Genomic DNA, 20,190 nt, shown 5'->3' on the forward strand with positions numbered 1-20,190 from the left:
TGCCATGTGAGGTAACGGACACATACGGTATAAGGCGGTAGGCTTTAGAACTTCATATATAGTGAGCGATATACAGTAAGTTAAAGTAGGCGGTAGTGATCTCGAGCTCTCATGTGGGAAAAACGGAAAAGGAACTCCCATCATATAGGGGTTTATCTGCTGTTGCACAGTCATGTTTTCTTTTCAACACCTTTTCATATGGCGTCGTTGCTGGCCATGGCTACCTTGTGGTCCTGTAACTTCTTGGTAGCTCCACTGTTCATTTATGGTGTTAGCTCAATATACCTTCAGATGCGTGACAATTGACGCGTGACGTCACGCGACTGCTGCAATTTGCGCTCTCAAGTTTCAACTCGACGTTCCTGCGCGCTTTAAATTTGGCCTTCAATTCTTTCCAACAATGTCTCTCTGGGTAGACAAAGTGAGAAGCTTTTTTACGTTGGGTGGTTGGCCATTCTCATAGTCGTGCAGTTCAGACCAAAGACTTTGGATGACCTTCACTACCACCAGAGTTTGTCTATTCGGTTGAAATCTCTGGTAAGCCAATCTCAGATGTTTTAGGGTCATGTGTCTCATATGGTGTCATACATACTACAGGCTGCGTCAGCTGACTTCCCACACATGCTCTTCTACGGGCCTTCCGGAGCTGGCAAGAAGACACGGATTAGTTGTACTCTAAGACAGCTGTTTGGGAGTGGTGTTGAGAAGGTGAGAGGAATTGTATAATTCTATGATTTACTTTGGATGATACTGATGAACATGAATCGAAGCTCAAAATTGATCAACGAGTGTTTATCTCACCGTCGAAACGCAAGCTGGAAATAAACATTGTTCAAAGCAATTTTCACATCGAGATCACTCCCAGGTCAGCTATCCGACATTTGATACTCTTCTGAATCGTCTAAAGTGCTTTGAAGTGAGGCCGGAAATTATGACAGAGTTGTCATTCAAGATTTGCTGAAGGAAATTGCGCAGACACAGCAGGTAGACTTGAACGCGAAGCATAGATTCAAAGGTACCATCCAGCGTTGCCCAAAAATCAGATGTCAACCTGACCTTTTTGTTAGTCGTTGTGATTAACGAAGCGGACTCTCTTTCCCGTGATGCACAAGCAGCGTTGCGTCGAACGATGGAGAAATACATGTCAAACATGCGAATAATACTCTGCGCCAACAGCACCAGCAGACTAATAGCACCAATAAAGAGTCGTTGTCTACTTATGCGAGTCGCTGCACCGAACCCAGAAGAAGTGAGTAGACATCAAGCAGCTCTTTTTAAACTTGATGGTGAACGCTTCTAGATGCAAACTGTCTTGGAACATGTAGCAAAGAAACTGAAGTTCGACTTACCTGAAGAAGCATCACAACAGATCGCCGAAGACTCTGGTGGTAACATGCGCAAAGCATTACTCGTCTTCGAAGCCTTGAAAATGCAATCGTATGTTCAATCTGCAACCGTATCGCTCTTACAGCGACTCATCGTGTGCAGGCCAGATCTTTCAGGTTCACTGACAATAGCCAAACCAGACTGGGAAATTTACTGCCACAAGGTCGCTGATCTCATCGTCCAAGAACAGTCACCAGCACGCGTTTTGGAAGTTCGGGCAAAACTCTACGAGCTTCTTGCCCACTGCATTCCCCCAACGATCATATTAAAGGTGAACCGCTCTGTACAGCGTACTGAACAGGTTACTGATAGTGTCCAGACCATTGCAGAGCGGGTGGTGGAGAGAGTGGATGAGGCTATGAAAGCCGATGTCATGCATTGGGCTGCATTTTATGTACGTGGGCGTCGGCTGAATCTTTCAGTTTCTCACATGTGTACAGGAGACCCGAATGCGACTTGGCAACAAAAAGATTTATCACCTAGAGGCTTGGGTAGTGAAGGTCATGAGTTTATACAAGGTAGAAACAAATTTCCACCATCTCTGGCAAACACTGACCTCAATAACTACTAGCACTTTATGTACAACTTCGATATGGCGGACTTTGAGTAGATATTATTACAATATTGTAGCACTAGTTTTCTCTATGATATCAGGAGGTCGTCTCCTTGCGGTTGAGCACAGCCACCGCTCCAAATAACTGTTAGTGAAGCCGATTGACGATGTCACCGGCCATAATCATTCACCACTATTAAAATCTAAGCCGTGCTTCTAGTCCTAGTCATGGTCAGCTTTCATAGCGTCTTCCTGCGAACTTAACTGATCGTTAATTTGGACATCTAAAAGCTTATCTTCTCCGTCTTCAAGACACTGACAGATCAACGAGTAACCGTCGAGTTGAAGAACGATCTCTCGATTACAGGAGTCCTGAAGTCGGTAGACCAGTCAGTATCGTAGTTCCCATCTCAGTATAGATCCAATATCACTGATGATGCACTCCCATTCTTCGCCCAGATTTCTCAACATCCGTCTAGACTCGATCAATGTACTGGACGAGGCGAGACACCCACACATGGTGCTTAATGTACGCTTTCTATCCGGTTTCCATATTCATTTCTGTTTCTAGATGGCGGTGAAAAACTGCTTTATTCGCGGTTCCGTTGTGAGGTATGTGCAGCTCCCTGCAGAACACGTCGATACTCAGTTGCTGGAGGACGCGACGCGACGAGGTATGAAGTTTCATGCAGTGAATCCTTTCAATACTCATCGGCGATGCTACAGAGGTTGCTGCTCAAGGCAAACGGTGACAGTCGTGCCCCGTCTGCTGAAGGGGCAGAGTTCTGCCAATGGATGGCGTCGCAGTACTCGACATCTTACAGGAATCCATACAACAGGCACATTATTGGATGATCGGGTATTGAGCCTCTTTTTACATACGTGTACATTATCCTACCTGATATCACAGCGATTCTTGCGCCCGAACATAAGCCAAAGTCTGCCAGTTCCGCAATTGACCGGGTTCCAGCATGATGGCTTTTTGTGCACTCCTTTGAGACTGTATTGATTGTGCAAGAGCCGATAATGCAAGAGTGGTCTTTGCTTCTGCAATGTTTTGATTCAGCGCTACTGATGCCAGGATGGCTGACGCAGCGTCTCTTTCCCCCTGCATGAGCAACAAAGATGCGACTTCTCGCCTTATCTGCAGATTCGAAGGCTCAACATGAAGGGCTTTTTGGGCGATTTTAATTGCCTTGTCAGAGTCACCCTGCCGGAAAAAATCTCAGGATCGTGCACTCAAACAATTTAAGACTTGAATTCGTACCAGCCCAAGATAATGTTGCACGAGGAGATACGTCACGTCTCTTCGAGGATCGAGTTCAAGTCTTTGTTCTACGGGGAGTGACAGAATTTCGGAGAGCGCGGCATCAACTAGCCCATCGTCTTCAGTAAGTATCCCCATTCCAGCTAGAGTGTTGATTGCCATCAAATTTTCTGGATCGGAGGTGATGCTAAAGCAATAGATTAGTTGACTGGGAATCATCGACGTTACATTCTAACCAATCAAGCAACAAGCCTTTCGCAGACTCGCGGAACTCGGGTGTCTCAATCGCCCACATCGTTTGTGCCAGCAGAACAGTAACTTGTCCTCGGAGAACACGATCGTCAGCGGCGCTTTCCAAAGCAGCTTGGAATGCTGCCATGGCGGCCTGAAGATCACCCATCTTGAAAGACGCTAACCCAGACCCGTATTGAGCTTGTACGCGTAGAATCTGTGATTCCCGCTCTGCATCTTCAGGAAGTAGACCTAGAGCGTTCTCGAAAGATGCCAATGATCCTTCATAGTCCTGCAATCCAAGACGGAGCCGCGCGATGTTGGTGTGTGCGATGACAAATTGGCGTTCGACTATGGGGTCCTCCTCCTCCTCGTATGCTGCTTCTAGAAGAGTAATTGCACGACCGATGTATTCTACACCCTGTTCAAGTTTTCCAAGGTGCTCGCAAATCAGACCGAAGATATGGAGGCCGCAGGCATCAGTCGGGCAGCGTTGGGAATAGCGCCCGAGGACGAAGAAGGCAGTTAAAAGGCGATCTGTATTGGGTGCACGAACTGTATTTGAATCGTTTACGGTAACAAGAACGCGCAAGGCAAATTGCAGGTCTGCCATAGGCTTGAACCACGTGTCAGTTGCTTATACAAATATAAGGCGGCGGAGATGTATTTACCACGTCTGCTGTCATGCTGACTGCATGCTCGAGTAATGTACGAGCATCTGCTTCGTGGCCGTTTGTTATTGCAATCAATGCTTGGCCAATCCAAGCCAGGGTATGATCCGGATCAAGAGTTTGCGCCTTCGTAAATGCTTGGGTAGCCAACTCAATATCGTTATGATATAGGTAGAGGAGACCAATCTTGGTCCACGCTACCACGTTCTAGATAGATTGAGTTAAGATTGCAACAGGGATATGTGTCCCACCAACCTTGGTGTCAACTTCGATCGCCTTGATATATGCATGTTGCGACAGTTTCGGCTTTCGTGCAAAGTGGAGATCACCCAATGCGACCCAGAACCTGACATTTCCAGGCTCTATCTGTAGGGCTTGAACCAATAATGAGTTTGTTGCCTCCAAGACTTTCCCTATGGTACCGGATGGCTGTTTCAAAATCCACTCGTGCAGGGCTACAGCAAGGTCGTACAACGAGCTTGGGAGAGCGGTTTCGTCGGAAGAACCCACTGTGATGCGGTAATCGTAGGCAGCGACAGCAGCTTCGAGTGCGTTCAGCCCGGTGACTTGGTTGTCCGGAGGGAGAGTTGTGAACTTGAATAGACCGGCCAGCCGAGCGCTACTTTGGTCTTGGATGATTTCGCAGACCACAGTCACGGTTGCACGGACGTTGTTTTCATCCGTGAAGACAGTGATTATCGATAACTCAAATAGAGCATCAGCAGCGATTTTCCAGGCGACTCCACGATGTCCCGGGCTTTCCCGGATGGCGACTAACACAACGTTGACACAGGAGATAAAAGACTGCTCAGCTCGGGTAACAAACCCGGCAAACCTTTCATGTCGGGCTAGGTCGAGGTAGGTCTGCGCAACAGATAAAAGGACACCGGCTTCGGTGGGACGAACATCCAGTATAGACTGGAAGGAGGTAAGAGCTTCTGCAAGCCTTCCCGCTTGCCGTTGGACTTCCCCTATAAAGTATGTACACATCCAGTCGTCCGGTTGAAGCTCGTGAGCTCGACCAAGTGCCCTAAGGGCAGCGGCATGGCGGCCGGCTTTACTGTAGGCTTCACCAAGTCTTAGCCATGAGAGCTGGTCATCGACATCCGCTCGGAGTGCCACTTGAAAAACCTTGATGGATTCCGCATAGTTCCTCCTTATCTGTGCCAAATAAAGTTAGGTTGGAAATAAACGTCATAAGTAAATCCTTTACCAGCTCTACAACACCGAGAGCCTTCCATGCCCACGCGTTTGTCGGAAGATACTTTCCCGAAGCTGCGCCATCTCCTTCCCCCATACCCGCACCCATCCCGCCTTCACCGTCTATAGTACGCCGAGCCACTACCTCAACTAGATCCCATTCACGCTCGTCAGCGAAGCCTTCCGCAAGGCGCCTCGCAGCCTCTGATTCACGAGCATCCAGTTCAAATGCTTTCTGGAAACACTTCGAAGCTCGAGTAGGGTCGGGCGGTGACGCGTGTTCTGAGTAGTATACACCTAGCGAAGTGTATGCTGGCGCATACTCGCGATTGTGTTTGAGCGATGTGATGAAGTATTTGAAAGCTTCCTCGCGAGACTCTCCTGTAATAGGGATAAGTAATATGAGGCAAAAGGCGTGGGTCGTTATACCTCCTAGATCCCAGTAACATCTTCCAATCCGCCACAGGCATCGAGCTTTATCGGTGTCACGATCCTCGATATCCTTCAAGGTTTCAAAGACCTCTTTCAAAGCATCTACGCCAGCATCCGCATGCATCCGACTAAGGCACCACGCACTCTCCTCTTTTGCTTCCACACCTTTGTCAATATCGTCAGGGAGCTGCTCCGCTGCTTGCGCAAATAGCACCTCCGCCTCCTCCCATTTTTCAGCGTATCGGAAAACATACCCCTTCCCCATCAATCCGTCCACATTGGTAGGATCTTGCTTCAGGACGTCATTTAAGAAATAAAGGGCGCGAGGGTGGTGCTTTGGAGGAAACAGGTGCACGAAGGATGTGGCCAGAATAATGTGAAATGCCTTGCGCACTCTAAATGGACGATAAGTTGTCACTGCAGTTGGAAGGTTCTAATTCCACATACTCTTGGAGTTCACGAGCTGTATTTGACTCATACCTGCGCACCAATTCCAGACCGCTTTCAGCGACTTTGATGGCATCTGTGTATTCGAGTTCCTGTAAATGGACTCGAGCTGTGATCATGTTCGCTAGTAATGAGTCCGGGAGTGCTGAAAAGGCATCCTGAAGAGATATGTCAGTGATGTCGATATCCTCTACAGCGTGATTCGTGAACTTGCAAGAATAGTGCCATAAGGGTCGCTATCCACCGCAAATGTCAGTTCTTCTGTTGATTCTTCGTCACCATAAGCAGCCTTATTGTATGTCAAGTATCCTGTCAACATCAGCGCTAATGTGCTTGTCGGGAAGAGTTCTATGAACTGTTTGAGATACGCAAGACCAAGACCCTCTAGAGTAGACGATTCAGTAATCATGGTTAATTTGGTGGCGTGCCCAGTACCAACTGTATCATAATCTTTTCCTTCAAACCAGATGCACCAAGCAAACTCATCCGGAATGCCAATCGTCACAATACCGTGAACCATTTCGTCCAACTGCATGCCAACTTGGCGTTTTTCTGGGTCAGTAGAGGGGAGTGCCAGAAACAATTGATGTTTATATCGAATGAGTTTCGATTCTGTGGCGCGCCGCAGTTCGTCCGAGGTGCTGGGGTGATTAAGAATATCGTTGTATAATGCTGGAAGCTGCAAGGTCAAGATTAGCCTGACAACCGGAGCGTTCGCAAGGCTGCTTTACCTTTGACGAATGCCAAATCTCGATGCCAATATCTTTCTTGAGTTGCTCAGGTTTAGGAGCTCCAAGGCGAGTACGTCGCTTGTCAAACTCAGACTTGAAAAACATCTCTTCTTCTCGCTCTGTCAGGGATACAAGCTCCTCATAGACAGCGAGTGAATTGTGGATTGCCGATTGAGTAGGAAAAATTGAGGTCGATGTGGGATTCGTAGCATCAGGTGGAGGAAGCGTTGAAAGAACAGGATACAAAGAGGAGTCTGGTAGGTGAAAGTATAATGCTTGAATGACCTAAACACGTTGAGAAAGATGGCTTCAAGATGGACAAATTCATACCTCACGGCGTGTCCCATGTTGCCGGAGAATATCCATTAATTTTTGAAGGGTCTCAGCACACTTTGTGGCGTCGTCACTGTACGATTTCAATTCTCAGCTGTATGCATCACAATGAGAACGCAATCACTTTTCGGCGAATATCTGCATCATGTGTTCCAGGGTATCCGCCAAATTGTTCCACCTCTCAGTTTTTTCGTAAAGCTTTGCGATTCCCTATGTATTGCACTAGATGAGAATCACTTATTTGAGGGTAGTTACACACTATACCTGCCATGCGAGTATTTGATCATCCTTGAGTTCTATGGCCTTTCGATACAGCTGATGCAAAAAATTAGCTTATACGCGCCGCACAACAATCGTCAGGTTTACTTGCTCGCTCTTTTCGTGCTGGCCGAGTTCTAAGAGAGCAAGACCAAGAAACACATGGCTGCCCAGCGCAAGATAGTCGATATGAGATTCGCAACACATTCTTTTAGATTGGGAACGCACGCGGTATAGTTATCAGGCTCGTATTCAAGAACCTGTGCAGCGGCTTCACGTGCTTGTTCGTACTTTTTCTTTCCAATAGCATCTCTCGCTGCCTTCAACTTGGACTTCGCGAATGATGACATGATCTACGGTCGCCGGACAAAACTCGACTGGGCGCTCGAAAAGCGCTCTAGAGTACAAACCGCCCTAGCCTATGTGAGGATAGTAATGTGTTCAAGCTTACGTAGAAATGAAGTGTCGTGCAGAATGTCTTCACAAGTGTTATGCCCAGTTGATCTAGTATTGCTTGGAGGTGCGTTAGTACTCGTCCAAATGTACTAATCCGAATCAGATCAAACGGTAGCTTACTAAGCGAGGCCGGTATTAATATTGACGATAAGAAGTACGGTAGCCGTTCTGATTTGCATCGTCGCCAGCATAATATATATGTTCTTCATCAGCGACTAGGACTGGACTTGTCAGTCGAGGACGATGACGAACCCGAGACACAGAGTTTGCCAAAACAACGATAACGATACAGTGAGAAGCGGTGCTAGTGCACTGTACTCTGTGAGCTAGTATCGAACTCGGATCTATACATACATAGTAAGTACTACTAGTATAGTGCGATATAATCGGTCATACAGAGGGAAATACAGAATGGTCATTGACAGGATGAAGCCTTGAACGGATTTTTCAACAGTGACGTGCGCGCAGCGCCCTACCAGGGGAACCCAAATCTCCGAAGACAATAATACGCAACTAAGCCAGATTTTTTTTCATCGAGCCAAAGCTGGACTGGAACTGCGAGATGTTTCGGTACCTGTTTTGTAGGATTCATAAATAAGACAGCGGATGACTTGTTCTGATCGCTGTCGACGTGCGCGCATTGCGGGTGAGGATGCTGGATCGTGAGGGAGGGAAGTGATACAAGCATGTGCGGAGAACCGCATTCCGAGGCGTTCCAGATTGTCCTTATTCTTCGTCCACCACACATCCATGTCCTTGGGGTAATCTTCCAAGGAGGTGACCACAGCGGCGACCGGTACGCCGCCTGCCACAGTGGCTGTGGAGCCAACAATGTCAGTGAAGAATTTATAATCCTTGATCAGTGCTCTCTGGGCCCTCGATCCCCTCATACAATATAAAAGAAGGTAAACTCCGTCATCTCTGTACAGCTTCTTGTATGACTTTTTCAGGCGCCATTTTGTAAAAAGGGCCTGGAAAAAACCCATTGATTCAATGGAGGAAACTTCCCAAAGTTTGAATCGGCGTTCTGCAAGATTGACTTCATGGGAGGTATGCTGCAGTGTGCAGGTTTCTGCGTCTGGCGACGTCTGTGCAACCTCGTGTCCCATAATCAAGTTGATGATGGCGCTCTTCCCAACTCCAGTCTCCCCGAAAAGTAACACATTCAAAGGACCTGTAAGTGACTTGACCGCGTAGAAGAATCAGTACATATAGAAACAGTGCACCACTAGAATCTCACCAGTGACGATGCCGTAGACATGAGATGGTGTGTTGAAGGGCTAGAGGGAACGGCTTTGCGTGATAGACTAAGGGTTCGCGAGAAAGACTGAAACGACGGTCTGGTCGAAATCCTAGCCTTGGCCGACAGACATTTAAGCCGAATTACTTCAACCACAAGCCGGTGAGTTCATACCTGCTCCGGGACCAAGGATGCTTTTTGATGGCTTTCTTGTACCTCGCCAACAAGGACATCCTATCAAAGTCAGAAACTCTACTCCGTGACGAGACAAGTCATGAGCTTACATCTTGTTTCAAAGCATCTAGTTCCCCCACTAAGAAGTTCATGGATGTGAGGGCACATGGACGAGCAGATGGATCAATCGACCAACATTGCTCAATATGATTCCAGCGGGCGTCTGTGACATCAGACGTCGCCTCGGATATCTCCGGACGCGGAATATCCTCTCCATTTTGGATTTTTTGAATGACTCTGTAATCTTCAATGTCATACCAAGGAACAGTCAGAGTCAACAACTGAGATGAATGATAGATTAAATATAGATTTTGTGGACTCGAAACGTTCACACTTACATGGAACATGACACGACCAAAGGAATACATGTCGTTCTGCGTGGTTGGTTTGACATCGGAAGGGGGGCCACATGACCTGACCAACTCAGGCGCAGTCCACCTGATTGCGCCAGGCCGAACAATTGTTGATCCTTCAATTGCCAGCGGGCACTGTTTTAAACGTCCGCAGAGGACATTTGACAAACCGAAGTCCGTTAGGCAAGCCTTGTATTCTCCTTCCTTAAGATCTACCAAAACGTTAGACTGTATTGATTAGTGAGTGCAATTGAATGTAGAATATGAGCTCACGCTCGTAATGTCACCGTGAACAACGGAAAAAGAGTGAACTAACGGGAAATTTATCAATTAAAACAAAGACGACCGTGAAGGGAATACAAACTATAGTAGAGCCCAGATGCTATGCCGTGAAGCTGGTGAATAAGTATAATTCAGTTTAGGTCTATCACAGCCAAACAGGTTCGAGTTACCAGCTTCAATTTGGATTTGATAGTTAGAGTAGCACCTTGTTCTGTGATCAGACGGGACAGCGTGCCGTGCGGGAACCACCGGGAGACAAGGGCTGTGGTTGGCCCGAAGCCCTCTGTCGTTCCATAAAGTGTCACGATATTATCGTGGACGAGGTGTGCCCAGATTGCAGTTTCTCGTCGAAACCTCTAGCGAATCCACGTAAAATAGTGTTCAAAACAGGAAAACACAGACCCCTTACTTTTAAGTCCTGCTCTGAGGTGCTATCCATGTGATGCCTGAAGGTTTTTACTGCGACCTGTAGTGCGGTAATGGACAGGCTGATCAGCGAGTGACGCCAGCGCTGTCCACTGGCCAGACCTTGACAGGGCCCGATGGCTGTCTCCATTCACATCTGTAAACGTTTCCGAATGCACCACTAGCGACGTAGTCACTTATCGTACCGAAGATCTGACCTGTCAGATCTTCTGCTAGTGCCAGTTGTATTTCGGGACTAAAAAGGGAGCTGAATTAACGAAGACTCGTTTCAGTATGAACACCCTACAGAGGTGGAAGTTCCGAGGTGGATGCCTAAGTAAAATATATCAGGATCCGACACTGATTGGGATACCAGTGGACTTATGCAAACCTGTGAGTCGTCGTCCCTAGACCGGGTGTTGGACTCAGGGACTGTTGTGTTCCCCGTGGACTGCCCTGCGTCCTGTTGACTCAAGGTGCAGGGTTCGTCATAGACAGTGTTGGAACGCGCTGTCGTGGTAGGTACTGTTCTGTCCCCGGGAAGTCCTCTTTGGGAGCCTGAGAATGTGAAAAGATTGGCTGTCAAATTACATCGACTACTTCCATTCCGCACAGTCGAGCGTATGAGATGCGACGGCTGAGGTGTGTTGGACATTTGGAGCGTTGTCCGTCGAGTGGTGAGTCCGAGTCTAAATTATGAGAGGGCGCTAGTCTCAAATGCCGGAAACTTAGAATTTAAGCTCCAAGCTATATAGCGTGGGGTCATCCTATGTCATCGTGCATGCCCATTGCCCTGTGCCCATTGCCCAATGATATTATTGGCATCCGCTCAACATCCGCTAGTAGCCTACCTAGCGCCTATAAATTAATGGAATTTAGAACTCCTCTAGAAAGTCACTAGCATGGACGCCGACTGATATACACAGCACAGATATTTTTGGCATCAAATGGCAAGAGCAATGGTTGCGAATGATGTCGGTTAAGTGAAGTACTTACTGTTAGGATGTATGCAGAGAAACCAGTTTCTTACTGTGACAGTGTTCACTGTTCACTAAGCCGAACAACCAGAGACTTATTTGGCAAACAAAGTAAAGTGACTATTAGTTGGTAGTCGCATTTAGGCTATATCGTATCAGAGTCTCACGTGCTAAGCGCTGAATATTGTTGCTACGCTAGAGCTTGACTTTCAACTACAACGTCAACTCAGCTGGCTGCTCCGGGCTCACGATTTTTCGTTTATTCCCTTGTCTTTCATTTCTAACCGCTCTTTATTATTCCCAGATATCAAAGCACCGTTCGGGTGTACAAGTCAGTCTTTTTTCTGGAGAGAGTCATGGCGGCTAGGTTCGCACCGCAGCCTACGTACGCATCTGCTGATGTCCCAGTCCCTACAAATCGTCCACCTCAGCCAACGGGCGCCACTATACGCCGTGCAAAAACCCTCACTCGCCCGGAGCGAAGTGTCGCACCAGTGCCTCTCATTAATCCCCAGTCATCCCTCACCCCTTCCGCATCAGGTACTATTCAAACCGGCTCCCGGAGCAGTGGTTTCGACCCATGGCGCTTGTTCGCTCAGATCGTTACTTTCTGGGCTCCATCCTGTTTGCTTAGCTCTCTCGGGGGTCTCAAAGACAAGGGCAAGATACAGGCATGGAGAGAGAAAATCGCCCTATGTTTCATCATTACTATCTTATGTTTTATCATTGGCTTCATTACCGTCGGCACCCAGAAGGTCTTGTGTCCCGAGACATCCAGCATGAACCCCTCGCGGTACTCGATTCTTGGCTCACTCTCCGGCACGCTGAGCATACTTGGCATTGTATACAATGTCACCCAAGCCAACAGTCCTGCGAGTGTGAACCTCGATCAACTCACCCTTAAAGAGCCAGGACAGGACATCACTCCCTACTTCTATCGCACTGCCAGCCAATATTCCGCATGCCAAGGTCTCAAATTCCGTGTTGCCTTGGACCAACCGTGTATATCTACAACAGACTGTCCTCTTGGTGCAATCAATGCCTCTTCCACCTTTACGCAACTCAATATCCAGGAGACAAATCTTCTGCTTGGTTACGACTGGGACCAAGTCGCTGCCCTCCCAAATTATTTCGTAATTGACGGTGCCGTACTAAACATGAATCCCTACATGACACAACATCCCAGCCCGGTAGCTTCCGACCCCGTAGATCTCGCAATCCGCACTATCCTGAAGACACAGGCGAGCTCTAGTGGAAAGGATGGCACCCGTCTATTCTACAACCGTGCTGATATCCTTACAGCAGTTCCATGCCTCTATCAGCGATACTATGCAGGAAACATTGCCAAGATCACCCCCGGCTGCTTCGTCAGCTCCCTCTTCCTGTATGTTGGACTCATCGTCATCCTTGCCCTCGTCCTTGTCCGCTTTGCAATGGCGTGTGTATTTAGCTGGTTCCTGTCTGCGAAGCTTGCAGGTCACCCGGACACGTCGCATCTCAACAGGTCGGCCATCAGTCCTGCGGTGATGCCTGGGGGTGCAAATATCTCAGTTGACAACCGCACGGGTACAGCACCATGGGCTGGCCCTCATGGGTCGAAGAAACTCGTGAAAGCAATCCCTACTCGCCTTCCTGCATCTTCCAGCACAACCCTATTACCGGAAGCTGCACCCATCATGTCTCTCACGCAAATTGGTGCCGAGTTATTCGCCATCTGCCTCGTAACGTGCTACTCTGAGGGTGAAGACTCTATACGTTCCACGCTGGATTCCATTTCTCGGACGACTTACTCTGATGCACGCAAGCTACTTTTTATTGTGGCCGATGGCATGATCACTGGTGCAGGAGAGAAGATGAGCACACCTGATATATGTGTGGGATTGCTGGATGCGGATCCTCGATTCGGCAATCCCATGCCCATGAGCTATCTTGCAATTGGAAGTGGAACGAAGCGGGAAAATAGGGCAATGGTCTATGCAGGACACTACAGTACGCCTTCATTTCTTTGTGCGAGGGCCTAGTGCTAATAACATCGGTCAGCGGTTGCTGGTCGTCGCACACCTACTGTGATTGTTGTAAAGTGCGGAACGGAGGCCGAGGCTACCAGCGACAAAAAACCTGGAAACCGCGGCAAACGAGACAGCCAGCTCATTCTCATGAACTTTTTCTCTCGCGTCACATATAACGATCGGATGACCCCTCTTGATTTCGACTTGTTCCGGAAGATCCATACCCTGATGGGTGTCACGCCTGACTTCTTTGAGGTCTGTTTGATGGTGCGTGTTCATCTACCACTTTACTTTCATGTATTGATGTATCCACAGGTTGATGCCGATACCAAAGTATACCCCGAGTCGCTAAAATACCTAGTCAACTGTATGCACCACGACCAGATGATCATGGGCGTCTGCGGGGAGACTCGCATAGCGAACAAACGTGATTCCTGGGTCACCGCCATCCAAGTCTTCGAATATTTCATCTCCCACCACTTAGCCAAAGCCTTCGAATCCGTCTTTGGTGGTGTTTCATGTTTGCCAGGCTGTTTCTCCATGTTTCGACTGAAAGCGCGCAAAACGACGGGTGACGACTGGATCCCTCTCATTGTTAAACCTGAAATTGTACGCGAATACAGTCAAAGCGAGGTCACCACGCTGCACCAACAGAACCTTCTTCTACTCGGAGAAGACCGCTTCCTCACCACCATTCTCCTTCGTACATTCCCCAATCGCAAGATGATGTTCTTACCCCAAGCCAAATGCCGGACTGTTGTACCCGATACTTTCAAAGTCCTCCTCTCTCAACGTCGTCGATGGATTAACAGCACGATCCACAATCTCATGGAACTTGTTCTTGTGCGCAATCTATGCGGGACATTCTGTTTTAGCATGCAATTTGTGGTCTTCATGGATTTGCTCGGGACGGTCGTACTACCCATCGCCATCGTGCTCACGTATGCGCTTATTGTGGGCATGATCATGCAACCCCCAACAACCTTCGAGGAAGCGATCCCCCTCATGCTTCTTGTGTCTGTACTGGGTCTTCCCGCTGTGCTGATATTGATAACAACGAGGAAGGTTGTATATGTGTTCTGGATGATTATATACCTCGTGGCACTTCCGGTGTGGAATTTTGTTCTTCCCGTGTATGCGTTCTGGCATTTTGATGACTTCTCATGGGGAGAGACGAGGTATATACATTCCGTTTCGTGCAAGTGGTTGCTGCAGTGCTAACGTATAGTTTACAGGAAAGTGGAAGGGGAGACAAAGGGAGAAGGACATGGTGCTGGCTCTGGCACCTTCGATGGTTCCTCGGTTACTCTTCGCCGCTGGGAAGATTGGGAGCGCTCACGCTTACGCAAACTCAAGCGTGAGGAACGGCGGCGGCGTGACTTTGATCGTATGCATCCAGCGGGGTACATTTCTGAAAACGACCTACTAAGCGCTCGCAATGAAGCACGTAGTCCATACGGCGACGGATCAGACACGTATTCCTTTGTGTCATCCGAGGACGATCATTATGGTCCGCAGATTGGTGGATACAACGAGAACAATGCTCAGTTCCCTGCTCCGCCTGTCGGCCTGTTTGCCTCTGGGCATGGGGCTGATGGGAACAAGGTGGTTGGCGGTGCAGAGTTGGAGGCGATGTTAGAGAGTGGGTTTGATGATGACGAGAGCCCGCAACGGACACCCACGAGCGCGATGTACGCCGCACGGTATCAGCTCAGTGATAACCCATCACAACAGCGTCTCATGTCCTACGCGTCATCCGACTCGGGCTCACGAACACCCCCCGTACAGCATCAACCGTACGGCACACGAATAGAGGACCAGAGTCGCACTGGTGAGAGGTATGGCCCGCTGGGTCCGTTAGATCCAGGAGAGAAGTTTTAGATTGGGACGCTTGTTTTTCTGAGGACGGTATCTCATTCGATGTTTCATACATACTGCACATAGTGTCTGTGTGGGTTTTTATAAGTATCTCATATGTTTACCCACAGGGTGCTCACTATATTTGGTACGGAATGGTAGATACTATAATCATTCAACACTTGCTGTTATGTAGCTGTTTTCTCTACGAATACATGACAGGACTATATAATATCGCGTACATGCTCAAGTTGTTTTTTTTTTCTCGATCGACGCGCGAGATTACTTATGAAGATGCGAAGCCCTGCGAGATAGCATATGGAGAATTTTCATTCTATTGTGCGATGCAGTGATATATAGAAGAATATCTCGTACGAGAACTATCTGCAATTGTGGAACTTCGTTATGTAGATCGTTTGCAGCAATTTTGATCGCGAGGGATCCAATTCTGTCTCTAGGACAGCTAAGTCAGTATCTTCTTGGAGTCTGCGTCGTTCCCTTCTTGGTGAACCGTATTCTTGCCACCTATAGAAACATTATCAGACAGTAAAGTTGCATCTTCTGTGTTTAGCTTCGAACGCACAACTTGCACCAGTTCACGCAGAGCCATCTGACCTCCAAGTCGAAGATCGCTAATAGAGAGTGATTGATGAGGAGATTACAAGCCTAATCAAGCACTACGAAACGATGTAGAGCATGAAGTGTCGTGTATTACTGGGGATATAAATTAGTAGGGATTGCAAGGTACTGAGATTGATCACTCATGCGCTGAAAGGTGGCCTGTATCCGTGTGTTCGAACTTTTAAGCTGTTCTATATCTTCAGCTTGTTCGCCCCATAAATTCCTAGACAAAATCACTCAGAGCATTCTGGACCGAGGGGCCGTCGGTTGCTACCTGTGACTATTGTTTAGTAACTAAATGACGAAGTAAAGATGACGCCGCCGCCTACCTTTCTTTTTTCCTTCTTCGATCAACTTCATCTTAAGCTCCAACACTTCTTTATCTCATACAAAGAGTTCTGCTGACAGCTGCACGCAATACACAGGCGGTTCCTTCGTCGAAGCTGACCACAAGCTTAGTATCCAGCATTTTAAACAATGCGGTAAATGTCTTGTCCGATTGTTGCAGGGATGGACAGACTCGTGATCCGTTCGAAGTGATTGTCAGTGGTGAGCAGATTAGAAACTGTATGAGAGGGCATCGTTGATAAGACGTGTGTGTGATTGCATGAAATACAAACCTATGAAGAAATCTACTTCGCTCAATTCGATGGGAGATTACTGAGTACGAGAAGAGTTGGAAGTGCTTACTAAGTAGCTTGCTTGGAACATTGATCATGGCATCAAAAGGAATACCACTTCCTCTTCACGACACCCTACGAGACCTTGCTCTTCTGCGGGCTTCTTCTGTGGACCTCTCTGGTCTGATTGCTGACGATACGACGTCCTCACAGGCTTCGAAAGAGGCTGAAGGGGTTGAAGAGTCCACAATCCAATCATACGCGTTTGTGAGAGATGTGCGGGCGGCGTTGAGAATGCACAATTCGGGAGAAGCGCAAAAGCAAGCGACAAGGATCGAGAAGGTACAAGTGGAGCTAGTAGATGTGTTGAGAAGTTTATCGGATTAAGGTGTGTAACAATTTAGCGGCGACGCTGGCGAGTCAATCATCTTTACTGATTTTGTCTCGAAGTTTTAGTAGCTGGTTGTGTCTCCGGGCCCATGAACTTTAGATATGTTGACCACGTATATGTCGCGGTTCATTCTTGTTGTATGAGTCTCGATCTTCCCACTGCTGCATAATTCAATGAACACGGTGCGTTACGCACTAGTCTGTTAGCTCAAGTGGTCGTTGTACTACGATGTGCGATACACTGCAAGATCTTTGTCATGGTAGTAGTACTAAGTATGTACCCGATAGTGTCCATGACAAGTCCGAAATTATCCTACGATTGATTTTCGGATTTAATGTGTTGCGCTACCTGCTGAGCCACCTCCTTGGCCATCCCACATCGTTTTGTGAGAACCCCAATGATGTCCGCCTTTTTGGGACGTCCAACGACAAATTCCACAAGCTTGCTAATGAACGAAGTAAGCCATGATTGTCCACCGGTCCACCCTTCCATGGATGCGTTGCAATGAACCTCAACCACTCTACGGAGTATCCCACGCGACTCCTCATACTTGTCTCTATGCCTCCCGTCCAGAAGATTTGCCGCAGTTATGCATGCGTGTCCCGCGGACCTGATGTTATACTTCTCCAAGTAGCTCATATTCCGCGTGTACCAGTCTTCCATCCTTGTCTCTCTTTCGAGATTTGTGACGACTAGCGCGAGCGGGACTTTTTCCTCGCAGAGAAATTCGAAGAACAACCTATAGTTGCTCTGCATGGTTGCTGTGACTCTGCCTCCACGTATACAGAAGAGCAAGAGGTTGACACCTCCACGTTCTTTCAAAGTGTTGATGAGGCCATATGCATTTGAAATTGCGGAGAGGTACTCTCCGGTTTGTAGACGAGGTTCTTCGAGGCCGACCGTATCGAACACCTTGTATCGAGACCCATCTTCGAATGTTATTTGGTACTCCGTCCAATGCAGAGTACAGCGGTTAGAGTCGGGCGATATGTGAGCAATCTCTTGGCCAGCTAACAGGTTAATGACAGAGCTTTTTCCCGCTCCTGTTTCTCCAAAGATAACGACGTTTCGAGTCGACACTGGCGCCATCTTATGTTCGACTTGCGGTCAGCAATATTCGACACTTCAAGTTGGATATAGCGCTACTCGTACCTGTACACTGGTTATTCTGCGCTGCGTGGTACAATGGCAATTGCCCCAAAATGATACTGTTTGTAACAGGTATATATGATGCGGAAGGTGTTGTAACCACGCGCCTTCGGTACGTTTTCATAATAGTTTTACATCACCCTTTTGTCTCAAATTTTGAACGCTCACAGGGGAGACACCCGGCTTCTGTTAGCCAGCTTCCTTGATCGATCTTTCGGCTACTCGGAGTGGACGGCGACACTCGGTATTTGCAATAGAACTACAGCGAATGCCAGGGTCTAGACAGGCATGCATAAGGCATGCCTACCATACGATTCTGAAGGGGGAATTTAACTATTTCGATGCTCGCCACGTTTTGATGTCGAAGTCCTCATGTATTCTTACATCGGATACTCCCGCAGTGCAGCCCTCATAGCCGTGGTACAGGGTGCAACACGTTGGTTCTGGCCGAAAGCGCTCGCCACGGAGCCAATTACTTAAACGCCCAGTAGCCGTTATCCATCTCTTTACGATCGCACGCGAAGTAAGCTTGTGCCAATCTCTTTTTGCAAAGCTAATTGGGTCTCTCAGAGAATATGTCTGATAGCCACGACTCCACAGACACGACAGGGAATAAACATTCACAGCAGGTTCGTAATCTGCTCCATCGGTCAATCCAGTATGCGACTGATGTCTCCTGTAGGGACATCAAGGTCGGCCGCGTAACGTGGTACTCTATGGGGAGAGTGGGGTAGGCAAAAGCTCGCTCATAAACCTTATCATGGGTTGTGACGCAGCGAAAACATCTCCTGATGCCCTCGCATGTACTACTACACATGCTCCATATGATGTAACGATCAGCGGGCAACACTTCAGGCTGTGGGATACAGCAGGTATGTATTCTTTCACGCTTAAGGTTTTGGCCCAGAGCGGCTTAATGATCATGTCTTCAGGGTTAAACGAAGGCTCAGAAGGCACAGTGCCTGCGGTGACGGCTGAAAGGAACCTGACTGCGTTCCTCCGAGGTCTTAACCAGGAAGACGGTGTCCATCTTCTTATATATTGTGTGCGCGGAACGCGAGCAACGAAGGCTCTGCAGACTCACTACAAGATATTCTCGACAGTTATCCGTGATAGCAAAGTGCCCACGATTATTGTGGTGACGTGCCTGGAAGACTTCCGTCCTGTGATGGCAGAGTGGTGGAATGAGAACAAGGACGAGCTTGCGACATATGGAATGCAATTCTCTGGGTATGCTTGCGTCACCACTCTAAAGGATGAACCCACAGAGTCCCCGGATATTCACCAACGTCGTACACAGTCCTACAATGATGTCTGCAGAAGCATCCTAGATCATTGTTCGCAGACTCCTCACAAAACGTGGGGCGCTGATACTATCAAAGATCAGCGAAGCTTCCTCGCGATTTTGCTGCAGAAGTTAGCTCGTTTTGTTGGAGGAGCCCACCGTGACCAGGATGCCTCAAAAGCATCTTTGTCGTAGCTACTAATTCTTGTACAAACGATTTCTGTGGAGTGAATTAAATGGATGTTGACTCCACAGTACTAGTAGTGATATCAAACTTCTATCACTTACCCAATTCTCTCGTACATAGCATCACGAAATGCCTGCATGACTCTCGGATGGTACCCGACTAGCAGGATTCAAGAAGTCACCGCTGTTACTGTCGTGGACTCGTGATCACGGTGAAATTTGGAAGAGCATCATGTAGGTCATATTTATGTAAGGGAGATGATTTCGGGCCATTCTGCCGAATTAATAAACTATTGTAAAAATCTGGAGCGATCCAAAGACGAGCAGATCACGCACTTGAAGCAGGCCTCCACATATCGAATTTCAGCCGGCGCTCGCCATCGAGAATCTCGATTCTTGCTGCCTCACCTCAAGCTACAGCATAATCATAATTATGATTCATGCCAATGCTGCTGAAGTCAGGATCGACTGAAACCTGTCCGACTGCATCACTAATGGCCAAATTACGTCCGTCCAACTGTATGTTGCGAGTTGTCACAAACCCAATCACCGTCTTTGATATATCTAGCGGTTTCTTGCTAGCCTGAGCATGTTGAAGATGGTAGTACTTGGTATC

The 20,190-nt window shown here is 47.9% G+C and overlaps 9 protein-coding genes across 9 annotated transcripts; 5 read left to right on the forward strand and 4 right to left on the reverse strand.

The window, feature by feature from the left end:
* The first annotated feature begins 285 nt into the window (after positions 1–285).
* F5147DRAFT_679349 (P-loop containing nucleoside triphosphate hydrolase protein) lies at positions 286–2,097 on the forward strand. Its single transcript, XM_041436252.1, has 11 exons — positions 286–421; positions 472–537; positions 598–708; positions 771–865; positions 918–1,015; positions 1,068–1,249; positions 1,301–1,437; positions 1,489–1,657; positions 1,706–1,780; positions 1,827–1,904; positions 1,958–2,097. The coding sequence occupies exons 1-11, from the start codon at positions 401–403 to the stop codon at positions 1,994–1,996; spliced, it is 1,071 nt and encodes a 356-aa protein (XP_041296017.1). The 5' UTR covers positions 286–400; the 3' UTR covers positions 1,997–2,097.
* A 9-nt stretch (positions 2,098–2,106) lies between these two features.
* F5147DRAFT_32058 (U6 snRNA-associated Sm-like protein LSm2) lies at positions 2,107–2,767 on the forward strand. Its single transcript, XM_041429211.1, has 5 exons — positions 2,107–2,170; positions 2,231–2,328; positions 2,399–2,459; positions 2,511–2,613; positions 2,666–2,767. Exons 1-5 carry the CDS (start codon positions 2,168–2,170, stop codon positions 2,689–2,691), a joined length of 291 nt encoding a protein of 96 aa, XP_041296018.1. The 5' UTR covers positions 2,107–2,167; the 3' UTR covers positions 2,692–2,767.
* F5147DRAFT_32071 (superkiller protein 3) lies at positions 2,768–8,036 on the reverse strand. Its single transcript, XM_041429213.1, has 16 exons — positions 7,738–8,036; positions 7,618–7,675; positions 7,516–7,566; positions 7,376–7,461; positions 7,249–7,324; positions 6,919–7,203; positions 6,623–6,866; positions 6,402–6,571; positions 6,188–6,345; positions 5,738–6,135; positions 5,322–5,689; positions 4,364–5,269; positions 4,109–4,315; positions 3,443–4,053; positions 3,207–3,393; positions 2,768–3,149 (listed from the first exon to the last, which is right to left on the reverse strand). The coding sequence occupies exons 1-16, from the start codon at positions 7,857–7,859 to the stop codon at positions 2,844–2,846; spliced, it is 4,233 nt and encodes a 1,410-aa protein (XP_041296019.1). The 5' UTR covers positions 7,860–8,036; the 3' UTR covers positions 2,768–2,843.
* Position 8,037: 1 nt separating this feature from the next.
* On the reverse strand, positions 8,038–9,441 carry F5147DRAFT_32191 (uncharacterized protein). The gene is made up of 2 exons (XM_041429215.1): positions 9,206–9,441; positions 8,038–9,149 (listed from the first exon to the last, which is right to left on the reverse strand). Exons 1-2 carry the CDS (start codon positions 9,224–9,226, stop codon positions 8,496–8,498), a joined length of 675 nt encoding a protein of 224 aa, XP_041296020.1. The 5' UTR covers positions 9,227–9,441; the 3' UTR covers positions 8,038–8,495.
* A 36-nt stretch (positions 9,442–9,477) lies between these two features.
* F5147DRAFT_570884 (kinase-like domain-containing protein) lies at positions 9,478–10,424 on the reverse strand (the record flags this gene model as incomplete). The annotated part of the gene is made up of 5 exons (XM_041431017.1): positions 9,478–9,720; positions 9,778–10,020; positions 10,066–10,103; positions 10,157–10,187; positions 10,245–10,424. Coding segments are annotated over 5 exons (735 nt in total), but the record flags the coding sequence as incomplete, so codon positions are not given.
* Positions 10,425–11,639: 1,215 nt separating this feature from the next.
* Positions 11,640–15,589, forward strand: F5147DRAFT_679367 (glycosyltransferase family 2 protein). Its single transcript, XM_041436253.1, has 4 exons — positions 11,640–13,445; positions 13,497–13,732; positions 13,781–14,643; positions 14,701–15,589. The coding sequence occupies exons 1-4, from the start codon at positions 11,813–11,815 to the stop codon at positions 15,344–15,346; spliced, it is 3,378 nt and encodes a 1,125-aa protein (XP_041296022.1). The 5' UTR covers positions 11,640–11,812; the 3' UTR covers positions 15,347–15,589.
* A 683-nt stretch (positions 15,590–16,272) lies between these two features.
* Positions 16,273–17,234, forward strand: F5147DRAFT_679370 (uncharacterized protein). Its single transcript, XM_041436254.1, has 2 exons — positions 16,273–16,508; positions 16,564–17,234. Exon 2 carries the CDS (start codon positions 16,660–16,662, stop codon positions 16,948–16,950), a length of 291 nt encoding a protein of 96 aa, XP_041296023.1. The 5' UTR covers positions 16,273–16,508; positions 16,564–16,659; the 3' UTR covers positions 16,951–17,234.
* Positions 17,235–18,050, reverse strand: F5147DRAFT_679373 (uncharacterized protein). Its single transcript, XM_041436255.1, has one exon. It carries the CDS (start codon positions 18,041–18,043, stop codon positions 17,267–17,269), a length of 777 nt encoding a protein of 258 aa, XP_041296024.1. The 5' UTR covers positions 18,044–18,050; the 3' UTR covers positions 17,235–17,266.
* Positions 18,051–18,437: 387 nt separating this feature from the next.
* F5147DRAFT_32220 (P-loop containing nucleoside triphosphate hydrolase protein) lies at positions 18,438–19,729 on the forward strand. Its single transcript, XM_041429218.1, has 5 exons — positions 18,438–18,626; positions 18,674–18,732; positions 18,786–18,975; positions 19,036–19,610; positions 19,653–19,729. Exons 2-4 carry the CDS (start codon positions 18,679–18,681, stop codon positions 19,581–19,583), a joined length of 792 nt encoding a protein of 263 aa, XP_041296025.1. The 5' UTR covers positions 18,438–18,626; positions 18,674–18,678; the 3' UTR covers positions 19,584–19,610; positions 19,653–19,729.
* Positions 19,730–20,190: the final 461 nt, after the last annotated feature.

Source organism: Suillus discolor (genome assembly GCF_016758755.1).
Source record: "Suillus discolor strain FC423 chromosome Unknown F5147scaffold_11, whole genome shotgun sequence".
NCBI classification, from domain to species: domain Eukaryota; kingdom Fungi; phylum Basidiomycota; class Agaricomycetes; order Boletales; family Suillaceae; genus Suillus; species Suillus discolor.